This window comes from Pollachius pollachius (genome assembly GCF_949987615.1).
Source record: "Pollachius pollachius genome assembly, chromosome: 9".
NCBI lineage: Eukaryota > Metazoa > Chordata > Actinopteri > Gadiformes > Gadidae > Pollachius > Pollachius pollachius.
In genome coordinates, this window is record NC_136942.1 from 3,357,110 (window position 1) to 3,373,413 (window position 16,304).

Sequence of the window (16,304 nt, forward strand, 5' to 3'; positions counted from 1 at the left end):
ACATACACATACATGCATAATGAAAAATCAACCCCCATGAAATAATACTTTTTAACTTCAATATCAAATATGCTTCAAGCCGCAAACGCTACCAGCCTGTAGGTGTATGTTTTTGTGTGTGTGTGTGTGTGTGTGTGTGTGTACCTGTGTGTGTGTGTGTGTGTGGCTGGGTGCAGCAACCCTCCTCTGCGAGGGGGCTGTTCGCTGGAGGGCCCAGTCACAGAGGCAGCACTCGGTTGAGCGTGCTCTTGCCAGCGCCTCTGTTGTGATGCTCCGGTACGTTCCTGCGGTTCACGGCCGTCATGGCCAGGCCGGAGGGGACGGGGCCGCAGGGGATGTAGCGGCCGCACGACAACACCTCCAGGGCAGCGTCACGGAACTGGGACGCACACGCAGAGAGAGACGTGCAACGATGGGAACAGCAACCACAAAATCATGGACCTACAAGGCTCCGGCAGAGCCACAAAGTTCCAGCGTTCGTTCTGCTCAAACTAGGGTTCGAGCATTCTGTTTATTTTCTTATCTTCACTGAGTGACATAAAGGGATATATCCCTGCATTCCCTCCTGCAGGTCACCCCGACGGACAGAACACGGACGTCTACAAACATAAGCTGAAACCACCTCCCCCCCCCCCCCCCCCCCCCTTACTAAACGTTACCTGCTTGTTGGACAGGAAGTAGATGAGGGGGTTGTAGATAGGGCTGGTCTTGGCGAAGTACATGGGCATGGTGGCGACCAGCGGGGGGATGTGGACGCCCGGCACCACCACCACCACCACCGACAGCACGGTGTAGGGCAGCCAGCACACGAAGAAGGCCGTGATCATAAGGAACACCGTCCGGACGGCTCGCTCGTTCTCCTCGACGCTCGGACGCCCACCCTGGAGCTCCACGCTGCGGTTCAGCTGTGGGGGGGACGACACGGGACGCAGGACAGTGAGTGAGCGGGGGGATGCCTCCTCTACGCGCTCAGCGATTTATCACAGGGGACAGGGCCTCTGTTCGGGATTGGCTTTAATCCAGAGTGATTCACAAGCGAGGCTCAGAGAGTAATCCAAAGCGGTCAGTCAGAATCGGAGCACCTCCATGAAAAATCTATTTTTATCGTTACAAATAAAGAAAAACTGACAAGTCGCAGTTAGCTCAGGGAATGGGAGGGACGAGGTTAGTGATATTTCTGCAGATTTACTGTGAACCCATGTCAAGATTTATTTTTGCATTTCTACGCTTTATGGTGGTACACCGCCTGTAGGTCAAAAGGAACACGGGCAGGAATCGAACCTACGTCGCTGCGGTCAGGACGTTTAAGTCTTCATGGTACCCGCTCTACACGTTGGCGCCCCCGACCCGAAGTCATTCTACCGTGCTGGTATACCGATGGTGATGGGAACAGCTGTAGTGAGTGTGTGTGTGTGTGTGTGTGTGTGTGTGTGTGTGTGTGTGTGTTCAAGCAGTGAAGTAAAACTAATTCGATCCTCTTTGGTGTGGTGGTCTCGTGCCAGGTATGACTCGGAGAGTGGTAAATGTTCAACAACGTGGTTTAGTCTAACAGAGATACAAGGCTTGCGTTCTGGAGGTGTTTCATGAGGCATCTGACCAACACAGGTAAACAAACAGTTATATTGGGAGTGGGCGGAACGGTAAATGGGCCACGCCCACATGTTCTAATTTACCCAGGTAAACCTTTGGTCTCTCTGGGCTTAAACGGAAATGGCAAAGTGGCCATGTTTGTAGTCTTTAACTTATCTATAAAATCATTAAAACCTTATATGGTGTTGTCCATTATGTGGTGAAGAAACCATTCAAAACCGTTGTTAGCTTGAAACATGTTATCAGAAAAATAGCATTGGCTAAAATAATGGACATCAGCAGCCAGGGGGGACCGATACCTTTCTCATGGAGCCGAGCACTTTGGTGTAGCAGTAGACGATGACGATCACCGGGCCGATGAAGCACAGCAGCGTGTACAGGATGAGGTAGCTGTAGTTGCTCCAGGACCGCTCCTCCCAGCCCAGGGAGCAGGAGGTCTGAACTCCCTCGGGGCCGTACGAGCTCCAGCCCAGCAGAGGAGCCACGGCCCAGAACAGGCAGAAGCCCCAGACGAAGAGCAGGCCCAGTCTGCTCCGCCGCATGGTGAGCTTGAAGCCCGCCTGGGGCCGGCACACCACGTTGTAGCGCTCGTAGGCCAGCAGCGCCAGGGTGCAGAGAGACACCAGCCCTGCGAGGTAGCGGAGAACGCGGCGTTAGGGAACACGGAAGTATCGCTGAAGTTCAGTGCTTTACGGATTGTTTCGTTTGAGTAGCCGGGTATTTTTTTTAACACTTGGGCTGGACAGCCTTGGGTAAAAAGTGTGTTTTCCTTCGGAGATGGAGTCAAGAGAAGTCAAGAGAGGCACTTAAAGGATTTTGACCTTCTAACTTTTTGGTAGAATCCATAATGTGTACTGAAATGGAATTCTTCCAATGAGAGGCATTTCCAAATTATGCGGTGAAATGAAATGCCAGAAAGGTTAGATAAAATATAAATAATAAGCCACTTACATTTACATTTTGTTAAAATCGTATATCCCTGGCATAATAAATAGCTATACAATTATTATCTAATAGTTTTAGTGCCAAGAAGATAGATTTATGTCTAAATGTTATAGAGTCTGTTATTGCGTCTTAATGGTATTTTAAACTCACGTCTTAGTGGCCAAGTTGTAATAAATCATCATCCCCCACCAAATGGGGGAACTATAATGACTTTACGACGTTTAGAGGTAAGTAAAAGTTGCCCATTATTTTTCACCAGCTTGTTTATGGCGAGACTCTCTGGACCATGGCTTTGGCAAGTCAATTAAACAATGAACCACCGAGTTATCTTTTGACCACTAGGGACTGTACATCGGCATAGACGCAGAACCCCACTGAAACGCCTCGTGCAAAATCCGAAAGGCGTTTCATTGCGTTTAATGACTGTTATGACCGTTTTTATTAAATATCCATGCTAGTGCACCAAATAATAAAAGGACTAAATCGACAGAATTAATATAATTACAATTGCTTTTTTTACTCTTCCACAAAGCATATTTTTGTTCCTAATCAAAACCATTATCATACATTTTTCACCAACACAGAAAGCAGAAATGTAGACTTACCAAAATAATTGACTGCAAATCCTTGAAAAATACAGACTCCGTCCCCGAGAAAGAAATACCCACGATAATTGGTCATGGTGACGATGAGCGAACCACAAAGAGCAATCATGAGATCTGACACGGAAAGACCCAACACAATAGCGTTCATAGGGCTGAGCAAAGTAGGGGTCTTCGCCATCACGGCAATCACTAGAGAATTATTAAAAACGGACACAATTGTGTTGATGAACATGAGGAAAGAAATTATACTGTAGCCCACACGTGGGAAAATAGTCGGAGACGCGGTCAAAGGAAGCTCCGAACTGGAGCCCAACGTTGTGTGGCTGCTGTCCATGGTTCCGAAAACGACCGGCGGTGCAAGAGAGATGGCCCAACAGCTCATCTCTCTGCCATCCTGGTCGGAACATGGGTGTCGTCAGTGATCTTATCACTGGTGATCTTATCACTGGAGATCCCAAAAGGTTTAACTGGGATTTAAGGAAAACCGGGCCCCAATCAAACAATCTTCTCTTGCCACTTGTCTAATTGAAACAGCGGGCTCAAGAACCAATATAGAAGATTGAAATGATGGAGGCTTAATCTAATAAATAAATAAACTGGCACTTAATGGCAATTGCAATGTCAAAGAGTGTAGGTTTGTCCTTGAGCCAACGATGTGATTGGTTGATTTTCAACTATTAATTCCTTCTTAATTAAGGGAGTTCTTCTTTTTTAAGGAGTTTTTCTTGCCCTTTGGGGGGCTATAGGTCGAGGGGGTGTCACAAATATATGGACATTAAAAACCTGTTGAGACTAATTGTGATTAAGGGCTATACAAATCAAATTGACTTGACTTGGATTCTAACATGATTTTCTTGCACATGTTATCAAACACATTAACAAAAGGGTCTCAAAATTTAAAAAGACCCACTTCATTTCAAGAAATTGGAATGAATGCTACAATGCAGATACAATACCTTTCTAAATAGTCTTCTGGGAGTTGGGTTCATGATTCAATAAGTTACTTTTAAAACATTGGGTAATTTGAGGAAGCTCACTATAGTGATGACGGCATAGCATCTGAAAGGGACCCCAATTTCTATGTTTACGATTTAGTTGCATGCTTATCTTTTTCTTGTCAAAGGAAACGATTGAATCTAGTACATCACTAGCAGAGACTGCAGTGCCACCCACTACTGATCCGCATGAACTGCGTCAGCCTTGTAGTGCCCACACCAGATCACTCCCTTATGTCCTCAAGCCTTTCACCCTGTGTTCTAATGTGCAAGATGGTGAGAACATTATCCCGAGAACTGGCTCCAAGATTACCATTGCTCATATCGGTCCTTGTCAGCAGAATCTGCCGAGCTTCTTTCATTATTAAAAACGTGATAAGATTGCTTTTTTATTTTGCTTTGGTTGGTTTCCATGATGCTAGTCGAAGCCTTAACGCAATATGTTACACGCATTACTGAACAGAACTTAAGATGTTTGCTTTATAAACATTGTTTATTAGAATTATTTTTATATTGCTATGTTGTTGACATAATAATTAGGACATTATTGAACCATAAATAAAAAATCCTGCAGGCAAACCACAAATCTGCCTCCCAAAATTACAGGCGTAAATTATGTAACAGTGTTGCCTATAAATAAATATGCAGCATCATCATGTTGAACTGAATACAAATAAACAAAATGCTGAATAAAACAATTATGTGAATCATATATATTCAAGCTTTCCCTGCTTCCAAATAAGAAAACGAAGGCCATTCCTTCTGAATGACTTAAAAAGCAACAAAACAACCAAAACTACCATATCCTACGATCAGTGAAGAAGACTTTAATCCTCCTTACGCACAAAATGCACACTTTCTACAAACCAAACAAACATTTTCTCTCCACAATATTCTTCCCAAAAATAAATGATATGATGCTCTACAGGTCACAAGAGATTTAGTGTGTAAAGCACGTGCACGCCTCAAGCAACTGCAGACCATAGCTCACAGATACTGCATGATCTGATTTGTGTCTCGATATGAAAACAGAATGTACACAATTCCATCACATCTTACATCCGATAAAGGTGATTCGTCATGACGTTAAGCTGTGTAAACGTGCTCTTTACCGATGGCCAAAAAAAAAAAAGCATTACAAGATGTCTTCCAAGTTCAGGGAAACATAAATCCCCTCCGTAGAACTTGTTGAGTCATCAGTATGCATCCCATCTCTCCCCGCTACCAGGATGCATAATTGATGAGATGAAGAGATAGAAAAAAAGTAAAGAGAGATCTTGTTAGGAAGCAAGGAATAGGCAGGCTGTCGTTAACAAATGAGGAACTATCTACTATGGAGCAACATGTCCGCCTTCCAGCCCTGATTATTGGTGGGAAGACAGCAACGCATTTGAGTTTGCATACTGACAGGCTGCACTGCATTGTGCTTGTTACTGTAGGAGTACAGACTTTCAATTTGGAATAAAAAGACACACTATTTCAGGTCCAACCGAAGAGAAGAGCCAAATGATATGAAATAGTACAATGCCAACACTGAATAATCTTAACCATTATAAGTCTAAGCCAAAAAGGCATCTAAAATAGTTTAATTTTGTATATACTGTATTGCTATGTAACACGTCCCTTTTCTTCCACAGACCAACACAAACAGATAATTTAACACACTGTGAATTACAATTATGAAATGTATTTCATGCCCGGAGACAAAAATACGATTTCGATTAAAATCGTTTGGGCTTGGCAAACAGTATCAGCATTCTAACACTAAAAACACCCTAGCTTTTGTTTCCGAATCTACATTTTTAAAAGCAAGACTTCGCCCGTCTACAATTCGTCAATGAGCAGCAGAGGCAAATCCACATCCCAGCCACTAATTTGTGCATTACTAAACGCAACGAGCACAGGCTTACAACTGCGTGGGAACCACAGCTGGACCGGCGCCTGTTGGGAGGGCGGTCAACCACCTCCTCCAGAGGAACCCGATCGGGGGGAGGGGGGGTTTAGTCCTGGTCCAGCCGGCCATCAGCGGGCCGGACGTTGGGCCAGAACGGGGCCTCGTGCTGCAGGGGGGTGCGGCGCGGGAAGAAGGTGTGCTGGAAGTCGTAGTTCAGCAGGCAGCTGACGGAGGGCATGTAGATGTCGGCGAAGCGGGACAGGCGGCGGGAGAAGTAGGTGGGGTTGTGGTACGTGCGGAAGAGGCTGCCGAACTGGGAGTTGAAGATCTCCTTGGTCTGGGATCTACGGAGGGACAAACGAAAAGGGCCCCCCCCCCCCCCCGAGTCAAACGGCTGGTCTACAGAGACAGAGACCCCCCCCCCCCCCCACCCACAGTGTAGGCGTCCCCTGTAGGGAGGACATTCACCTCATGTTGTCCCTCTCCCGGACCCACTCCTGCACCACGGCTTGGGACGCTGGGTCCCGGTGCACCTGCAGCCCAACACAGAAGAACACGCCTTTAACACCCCCACAGAACGCAGAGCAACCGGATACACACGGGTGGGGGGGGGGGAGGGGAGGGAGGGAGAGAGAGAGAGAGAGAGAGAGAGAGAGAGAGAGAGAGAGAGAGGGAGAAAAAAACAAGAGAGTGCGAACAACAAAGAGAGCGATACAGAGAAAGCAAGAGAGAGGGAGAACGGGATATATTTATAGAGAAAGAAAGAGAGACCAAGAGAGAGAGAGAGAGAGAGAGCAGAAGAGAGGGAGAAAAGGACATATTTGTATATATATATATAGAGAGAAAGAACAAGAGAGAGAGGGAGAAGGAGAACAGGAGAAAGAGAGAGAGAGAGAGAGAGAAAGAACAAGAGAGTGCAAATGACAAAGTGAGAGAGAGAGAAAGAGATTGAGAGAGAGAACCAGAGAGAGAGAGAGAGAGCCAGAGGGGGCGGGCCTCTGACCTGCATGGTCTCTATGAGGCCGGTGAGCGCCTGCACCCAGCTCATCATGTGGACGTACTGCTCCGTGTTCATGATCTTGATCTCCTGACGCAGCTCGGGTATGATGGCGCCCGTCCGCCAGCCGTGCCTCAGCGTCAGGTCCTGCAGGAGACACACACACACACACACACACACACACAGACACACATGTCAACACACGCACACACAGACACGTCAACACACGCGCACGCACGCACGCACGCACGCACACACACAGACGTCAGCACACACGCACACACACACACACACAGACACACACACACACACATGCATTTCCGCACACACACACATTCCACACACACACACACACACATGCACAGCACACAAACACACACGCAGGTCAACACATGCAAACACACACACCCCAGGACACACACGTCAGCACACAGTAGGAGGCTCCACGGAAACACATCAGCTCAACTCGATCAGATCCGCAGCCAGGCCACATGAGCCTGCGTCAGGGACACTATATCATATACCGGGTTGTGCTGTTAGCCGAGGACTTCTACTCCTCATCAACGCCTCGCCGATAAGGTCCCTCTTGTATTGCAAGAGTAACTTCTTTTACTCTTATTGACATTTTGCCCACTAGTGTTACAAGAGGGTAACATCAATATGGGGCCATAGGTATTATTATTGTGTGTTTTTGTCTGCTGCTGTGTGCTATTTTGAGTTATTGTGTGTTTCTGTGTGCTTTTATGTGTGTTTTTGTGTGCTGTTGGGTGTTTGTGTGTTGTGGTGTGGTAATGTGTGTTGTTATCTGTATTGTTGTGTGTTGTTGTGTGCTAGTTTGTGTTATGTGTTTTTGTGTGCTGTTGAGTGTTTGTGTGTGTTTATGTTTGTTGCTGTGTGTGTTGTGGTTTGGTGTTGTGTGGTAATGTGTGTTGTTGTATTGTTATCGCTATTTATGTGTGCTGCTGTGTGTTATTTTGTGTTTTTGTGTGTTGTTGTGGTGTTGTTGTATCTGTATTGTTGTGTGTGGTTGTGTATTGTTGTACTGTTGTTGTGTTGTTATCTGTACTGTTGTGTGTTATTGTGGGTGTTGTTGTTGGTTGTTGTGTTTTGTTGCGTGGTTATGATTGTTGTTGTGTGGTTTTCTGTATTGTTGTGTGTGGTTGTGTATTGTTGTACTGTTGTTGTGTTGTTATCAGTACTGTTGTGTGTTGTTATGTGTGTTGTTGGTTGTTGTGTTTCGTTGTGTGGTTATGATTGTTGTTGCGTGGTTTTCTGCATTGTTGAGTGTTATTGTGTTTTGTAGTGGGGCTTTTTTGTGCTCGTTGTGTGTTGCTGTGTGCTGGTCGCCACTCACAGCCAGGTCGCTGTAGATGTGATCCCCAAAGTAGAGCACTTTGGATCCCCTCCACGCGGTGAGCCTCAGGAACTCGTACAGGTTCCCCTGCAGGACGCGTTCAGACACAGCCGTGAGTCCACGGCAGTACCAGCAGTAAGAAGAACCCCCAACAATGTTTTCACCAGGGCACCCCCCAATGCTACATTTCAGGCTGATACCCTCACACAAACCAAGAAATGCAAACGTGTCTCTGTGTAATGTGGCCTTAACGTACTAAACAATGTAAATATTCAGGCCAAAAGTTTGGGTTTCGGCAAGTGACATTGGCTTGTGCGTCCTTTTGTTCATATTTGCATAATACGCATTTTCGTAAGACTTCATGACAGAAGTGCCGCACTACAGCATTCTGGGTAAGCGGTGCCGTAGCGGGAGCGGTGAAAACACAACACCTGTTTGTAGATCTGTCCCTTCTCCAGCTTGTGTATCCTGTCCCAGAGCAGCACACCCTTTTCTGTCACGCGCCTGAACGGCCTGGAGGTTTGAAGGGCACACACACACACGCACACACACATCTTGAACACCGTCGACATCAAAGAATGTGTACACACAGACACCCACAAACATGCATGGCCATGGCCATGCACGAAAACCCACGCACAAAGGCATGCGCACACACATACGCACACGCGCACACACGGGTGTGCTCATATGTGCGCACACACGCGCACACACGCACGCAAGTAACAAACGAAGTAACAACTCTCAAGTTATTCGAAAGATGTACCCGGTCTGCACAAAAGCTCCCATGTACTGTAATGACTCCTCTGAGGAACACAAGCCTAGGATTTGTTTTTTTAATCGGGTCAACGAAAAAGGCAAAATAAATATTTCAGTGTTCCTAAAGTGTCAAGCACAAAATTGAAAAGAATACGAAAAGTAAAAAACAAGAGCGAAGGAAAAGATTAGCGATGTGTGGCTCCTGCAAGGCAGCGATCTCGCTCAGCGCACCCCATCAAAGCTTCTGAATTGGAACACAAAGGTGGACGGCTTCAGTACACTCACTTATCGGGAGGTTAAAAAGGTTCTGTGTACCGTATATAAGCCGAGTAGTAAAATGCGTGAAAAGTAAGCAAACTGAGGGTTTGGTCCGTGCATCTTTCACATGACGATGTGATGCCAAAGATAACATTATAAGCGTTACAAGTGGATAATAATCAGTGAATAATAATTGGGCAATGTTCAGGCACGCGCCTGAATATTACGCGATACACAGAAGATAACAGCATAGGTGTCCTAATGATACGTGGCTGTGTGCGTTTTAGAGACTAAGGGAGGATGGTGTACAGCAGTACAGATATACTCAACCAAGAACGGCCACACAGACGCCCAACCAGACACACAACACAGACACACATACTTACTTTCTTCTGTCGTTAAAGAATCCAGGTTTGTCTGCCTGCACGATGACCACATCAAACAGGTCTCTCCATTCCTTTCCCACGATGAAGTTCATCCCCCTGTCGCTGTAAAACAGTCGGGAAGTCGGGATCAATCACACCTGAAGTCTTGCCACGGGGTGTGTTTGTCCGACTAGCGATAGCACAGAGTCGAACTAACACCTATAAACCTCCATGGGGCGATTTATTTAAGTTTGGGATATTAGCCTAGTGAGAGTAAACTCATTGTAGTCCTTTCAAGTTTCGGATGCTATAAAATAATTCATGGTAGCTGGCACTTAAATAAACCAGTACCTGGGAGAGCACCAGGAGGTAATTGCACACATACTTCTTCTTTAGGAGTTCTTCCCATTATTTTGTAGAATCATTCCTATACTTTTTGGCTTCAAGCTAGGCTCTTCAAAGTATGCCAACTAGCAACTCAACATAGTATTAATGATCGTGAGGTTTTAAAGATTATCATTTCCTCACATTCATATCCACTGCAATGAGATGAATACTTAAGCTTACTAAAGATTATCATTTTTAATTCCAGCACTTCATGTCTTTGTTGCATTTCTTTTTTACAATATATCTCAATATTTCAACTTATAAGCCATGATTAATGCAAGGGTAGCTTTCTACATCTAACTAATTAATTCAGCATAAAATATCCCGCCACGCAGGATCATAAGATTGTGCCTGGACTCAAAGTCAGATTAGCACAAGCTTATTCTGGGATGGAGAACTATCTGCTCAGTGTGGTGCGGTCGGTGAAAGTAGCAACGTCTTCAAACAGTCAAAGCAAACAGCAGTCAGGTGGCTGAATGAGCCTCAGGGAGGGAGCAGGAATGTGTGAGGGCACTAGTTTAGGTACTTGAGCTGCACTTGGTTGGATTTTCATACTTTCTTTATCCTGATGATTTGGAATATTTTGGATCAAAAGTGGTGGCGGCAGAAGGTCTAGTGGTTACGTTGTTACGACTCTGATGCCTGACTAGGAGTGAGGCACCTGCTCATCGTGTATCTACAAATGATCAACAACATAGATTAAAAAGTAGGGCTGAATGATATGGGGGAAAGAAAATCACATTGCGATTAATTTGACAGATGTTGTGAATGCAACATCATTCACTATTAGTGGGAAGGATAATTTTTGCATCACTTTTCTTTTTTTTTGGTTCATTGAATAACCGATTAAAATCCGTGTTGTTTTTTCCTCTGTAGAAAAAAAAAAAGGGTAGGCCAGGGCATCTCTGCAGCACTACAGTACTTAATTAATAACGGTGTTAAAGATTAACATTTTACCCTTATCAAAAAATGCAGCAGCTGTGATCCGCATATTGCCCTTGCCAACATTCCAATTTGGATAATATCTAGATTAATTGTTGAGCCCTGCTAAATAGCAAATAGCAATTGTGCTAACCTGGTCTTTCTGGTTGCTATAGCAACGCTGGGCTCCACCCAGTTGCTACTCGGTGATACGCCACGCGTGGCTCCAGCTGTCTTTGCATGCTCTGTTTGTGCTTAGCCTCACCTGATAGTCCCCTAATGGCTTCAATGTAAATGGGTGTCAATGTTATGGGACACTGCAGCAGGGTGCATGCTGGGAGACTCCCGGCTGCAGGTATCGGGGCCAACTCACACAAAGTCCAAGGGGCTGTTGGTGATGAGGAACATCTTCTTCCCGTCCTCTTTCAGCTTCTTCAGCACAGCGTGGCTCTGCTCTCCGTAGCAGATGTATCGGTCTGAGCAGGCCGCAAAGAGCACCTTAGCACCTTCTTTGTATTCACAGGCATGCGCACAGCTTCCACAAGGCGTCTGATCACAACTACTGCGAACATGCTTGCGTTCACATTTTTTTTTTAGCTCTTACCATGTGAAATGTAAACACATGCACGTGTTGTGTGTTATTACTATTGTCTCATTTCTATTGTCCTTGATCGTTACCTATATCTGCTTCCACAGCCCGGTACATAATGCCCTTGACATGAACATCTCTGATGGCAGCCTGTGAAGAGATAGAGGGGGGAGGGGGGAATGTAATGCTAACAGGTCAGCGGGGAGAATCTGGGCACTTATCGACACAACAACAGCGTTACCATTCAGACCCTGTCGCCAAACACTTGTTCCATATAAAGTGGCTGTTCTTACAAGCAGCCAGGGCAAACTGTTTGGATAATCGGTTGAGAACGCTGAATACAAATGGTACGAATGAAAAACAGAAATTGCTGAGGTTTGGCTCCTTTACGCAGGGTGGAAAAAAACAAGGACAAGTGATTGGATTGGAAATTGTGTGCGTGACAGCCGGTCACTAAAATGATTGGGGATTGCATCGGGTTGCTAAACACTTCAATATAGGCCTCTGGGAAATGTAAGACAACACTGTGTTATGCGTTCCCTGGAGTGGTGAAATCAGAAAGTAAAGGTTTGAGAAACAAAAGTTAGAAGTGGAGCGGGTGAGGGAAAAAAAAAAAAAAAAAGCCTAGATTCAGTGCGATCTGGAGCGACACTCAGCAGGCAGTGGAAACACAGACAGACTGGGGGGGGGCGCTGACAGAGGAGCTGTCACTCACAACATGGCGTCACCGCTTATTGACAGGACTCTTGTGGCGTCGGCCAATCAGGAGAGAGCATGCAGCACCGACTCCCTCTGAAGTCGGTGAGCCACCAGAAACAACAGATGCAAAGGGTTGGAGAAGCTATAATTAGACACCGTTCCTTTCCACGACACTATCACAGCTATTATTAGGCACATTTTTCTTGGCGACGGCCTCAGAATAGCTAAGGAGTCACAGCAAGACAGACGCATAGGGCATGTACATGCTTACGTTTATAGTCACAAGCACCCTGACACCCTGACTCTCAAAAAGGGAGGCAAGCCGTTTCCATTTGAACGCCCTAGCAACCCTGGGATGCAAGGCAGAAGCAGTAAGGAATAACTAGCATAAGGAGGTTATATATTTCCTCCAGAAAAACCTTGTTGGATTGTTTTCAGAATACTGCTTTCCAACCAATGTCCTCAATCTTGTGTTGTAACTAGCGATAAGCACTTTATATACGATGGTAACCTTGTGTAATTGTCAGAGAAAACAACCTTGATGTCAAGAACCAGTTTGACCACACACAAGGGTAAACATAAGGGTATTTGCCTGGTATCTTGCACCCAGATTCTCAGTGTCAGGGAAAGACTACAGCCAACAAGCTGGCATCAACTTTCCACTCTCCAGGTCTCCACTCTCTCATATTTTGCTTCCACTCAAAATGCAGTTAACCCTGACAACACAAACCCATACTCATAATGAAAGCTCAACGTTGCACTGTGATTTACTCCAGACCTGTCGAGTCCTGTTTAATTCACTCTCTTGTCTCAAAGTTGAGGAAGGACATCCTACACAACATATGTTCCGTAGGTTCAGCGAATCTGAATAGATGCCATGGCGACTAAGGCTTGTAAGATGATTGTTCGCAAGGGTAACATGCATCACAGAATACGGTCAGGGCCAGATGCAAGTCCCTTTTGTACTGACCCTGCAGTCACACCTCACACCCACCTCTCAATGTGTTTCTAGTGATCAGATTTACAGTTCCCATGAACATCTGTATTCTCAGCCAGCGGGTTGTGACTTGTTCCACGAGAGACATTCTTTGAATAACAACAATGGCAGGGGGTCGGATACGAGAAACGTTTACCTTGACGTCTTTATACAGGTGGACGGGCTCGTAGTCGATGTTGTGTCTCATGAAGAAGTCGTTGACGCAGGACAGAAGCGTCATCTCCGGCAGGGAGAAGATGTCCATGAACTGCTTCAGGGTGTGGCCGTGGGAGCTCTGTGGCGAAAGGGGACAGAAAGGAGGGAAGATTCATCTGATTAGGACAGGATTGTCTGGTGGTAAGGGGTGTTTGACTCCCTGCTGAGAGCTTCAGGAATCTGACCCATCTTGTCCTTTTATTAACATGGAACACAAATAATAATCGTTGGGTATTATTTGTGTTCCATGTTATTGGATAAAATGTTGGATGAAAACTAGATAAAAACATAGGGTCAGTAGTATTCAACGGATTCACCTTGCCGTAGAAATCACTCATGTTCTCCAGAGGAACATGGATGCCGTCATACATGGCGATGACCTCCTCGTCTGGTACGGGGTGAAGACCCCTGAACACGGAAACAGCCGAGTCTTTAAATCCATGAACATCATTTATTGCAATTTTCATGCAACCCACATCCCCATCCATTGTTAAAGAAAACAATAAAATGTTTTTTTTCCAAATTTCCCCATCATTCGCCCAATCATTTTTATGAATAATTTAAAACTGCAACACTTACATACCGCAAATATCCACTACGATCCTACATATGTGTTGTGTTTGGAAGGTACCTGTACACAGTTCCCAACTGAATGTAGTGAAATGCATCGATCTTCATCAACAGGGCCTAAACATGAATTAACAAAGCCTGAATGATTAAAGGATCCAGGGACTCTCGGCATCCATTACGAGGGTACGGTTAAGAAGTAATGATTACCTTTTGAACATCGTAGTGTAATCCCCTGACAGCAAAATCTGGGACGTATTCATAGCCTCGCAGGCCCTCGGGGTACTGAAGGTGAATACAAATCAAACATTCAATGCCGCGATGACCTTTAGCTGGGTAATGATGTTCTTAACACTCAACTAGATTTTTAAAGGGAAGTTTTGAAAACTGTTGGATCTTCTAAAATTGGCCCAACCACGTCCTTAACTGTAGTGCAGATAATCTGCACACAACGCTATGCACAGGAGGAATTTATAAAGAAAACATTCAAAAACAGGGTTCACAACAGTCCTACTTTACAAACACTTACTTCTATGTGTGTGTGTGTGTGTGTGTGTGTGTGTGTGTGTGTGTGTGTGTGTGGGATGTGGCGAGATTTGTAGATTCTGCACTATTTTTTGGTATAATTCCTGTTGAAATGCTAACCTTTTGATTGCATTGATACTTTATGTATACGCTGTTGCCCTGTCCAAAATATGCTATCTAAATAGAGCTTGACTTGACCTGATTAAAGAACATGAGTTTTTAGCGAAAGGAAACTTTTGACCTCAAGCGCAAATCCCATGAATTGCAATAACATTGTCTCTATAATTACACATCACTTTTTTCCCGCAAAGTAGGCCCACTGCTCTAACAATAGAGTGACAATTTGAACTTGTGTCGACTTTATATGTTATTTGTCAAAATAAAAAATGTCAAATCCATTCCAGAAGCCTGAAGGGATAAATAGGGCATTCCTTTTACCAGAAGGGTAATACAATAAACTTTAAATAGTTCAGATATACAACAGTATGTTAGCGTAGGATAGAAAGACAGCCACCAACGTTATGCTCTGCGATCAGGAGGTCCCGGGCTATATTGAAGATGAGGGTATGGAGTTGGCTGGAGTAGAAAGCCAGCGTGTAGTCATAATCAAACCCATAAATCTCTATATCTCCGAGGCTCATTTCGTTGTTGGCAAAAATAGTGTCAGGGTTGACAGAGTTTTTGCATATAGCCGGGATCGAGTCTAGAGAAGGGAACAAAGGGCTTGGTTAGTATCATAGTGTGGGATGGTAACTGTTGAATGATGTACATTGGCACTTCAATTGATGGTGTGGGGTGGGTGTACTTTTTACGTTACGTAATAAGAAGTGTATTACCGCATGGATAAACATTGACAACCACAATATTGTGTATGCTTTTAATAAGCCAGAAAAATGCAGGCATCCATGAAACATTATCTGAATAATAATTGACTGGTATTTAGAATACATTATATCATGAGGTATTATCAATCATAGGGCTTATGTTACTGATTTGTTACGGCAGTTAATAATTACTTGCCCAAACCAACGTAATAAAGTACATTTTGACAGCCATATTTACATTTCTAGAAAGCATCTAGAGCTGAACGATATGTCGTCATTAACTATATGTGTGTGCATACCTTCGGTTTTCTTTTTGGTTTCATTATAAACAGTCCAGAGGTACTTAGTGATACCTTCACTGCTTGAAGAGCTGGCATACATCACTGATGCGTAGTTTTTGGCATCGGTTTGTTTTGCCAATACATGCCTGGCTCCACGGAACCTGGTACAGAAATTCCGTTTCGATAACCGAGCCCTGAAGGACAGATTCACAAACCCATGCGTGTACAAAACACTGCACAAATGATACTTATGCAGATAGTCTCTGGTCTTTAAAAGTGTCGAAAATGACAAGGACGCCATAGTTGTCTATGAGTTGGGTTAGTATAATGCATGCGGCTAACGTGAGAGAGATATGAGGAGCATAACATGCAGCTCTCAGAGATCTTCTGGTGTTGACTACAGAAACTGTGCGCCTCTGACGCGTCACTTCTCACGTCACTTCCACATTTGACATCGGTCCAAACTACTGGCTAACGACCAGCCCGACCGACCAATGAGGAACTGGTGCGGGGGTTGCTCATTCTCATACTGTTATAAAGTGACTGCGGTGCAGCGC

At 44.9% G+C, this 16,304-nt stretch overlaps 2 protein-coding genes across 2 annotated transcripts; both read right to left on the reverse strand.

Annotated features, from left to right (window-relative positions):
• Positions 1 to 217: 217 nt before the first annotated feature.
• parietopsin lies at positions 218 to 3,474 on the reverse strand (the record flags this gene model as incomplete). The annotated part of the gene is made up of 4 exons (XM_079742771.1): positions 218 to 379; positions 660 to 905; positions 1,890 to 2,218; positions 3,141 to 3,474. The coding sequence occupies 4 exons, from the start codon at positions 3,472 to 3,474 to the stop codon at positions 218 to 220; spliced, it is 1,071 nt and encodes a 356-aa protein (XP_079598897.1).
• A 1,171-nt stretch (positions 3,475 to 4,645) lies between these two features.
• nt5dc3 (5'-nucleotidase domain containing 3) lies at positions 4,646 to 16,109 on the reverse strand. The gene is made up of 14 exons (XM_079742601.1): positions 15,766 to 16,109; positions 15,161 to 15,345; positions 14,328 to 14,402; positions 14,182 to 14,237; positions 13,868 to 13,958; positions 13,492 to 13,629; positions 11,749 to 11,809; positions 11,444 to 11,546; positions 9,784 to 9,885; positions 8,812 to 8,893; positions 8,381 to 8,467; positions 7,033 to 7,173; positions 6,498 to 6,562; positions 4,646 to 6,373 (listed from the first exon to the last, which is right to left on the reverse strand). The coding sequence occupies exons 1-14, from the start codon at positions 16,046 to 16,048 to the stop codon at positions 6,136 to 6,138; spliced, it is 1,707 nt and encodes a 568-aa protein (XP_079598727.1). The 5' UTR covers positions 16,049 to 16,109; the 3' UTR covers positions 4,646 to 6,135.
• Between the last annotated feature and the right edge of the window lie 195 nt (positions 16,110 to 16,304).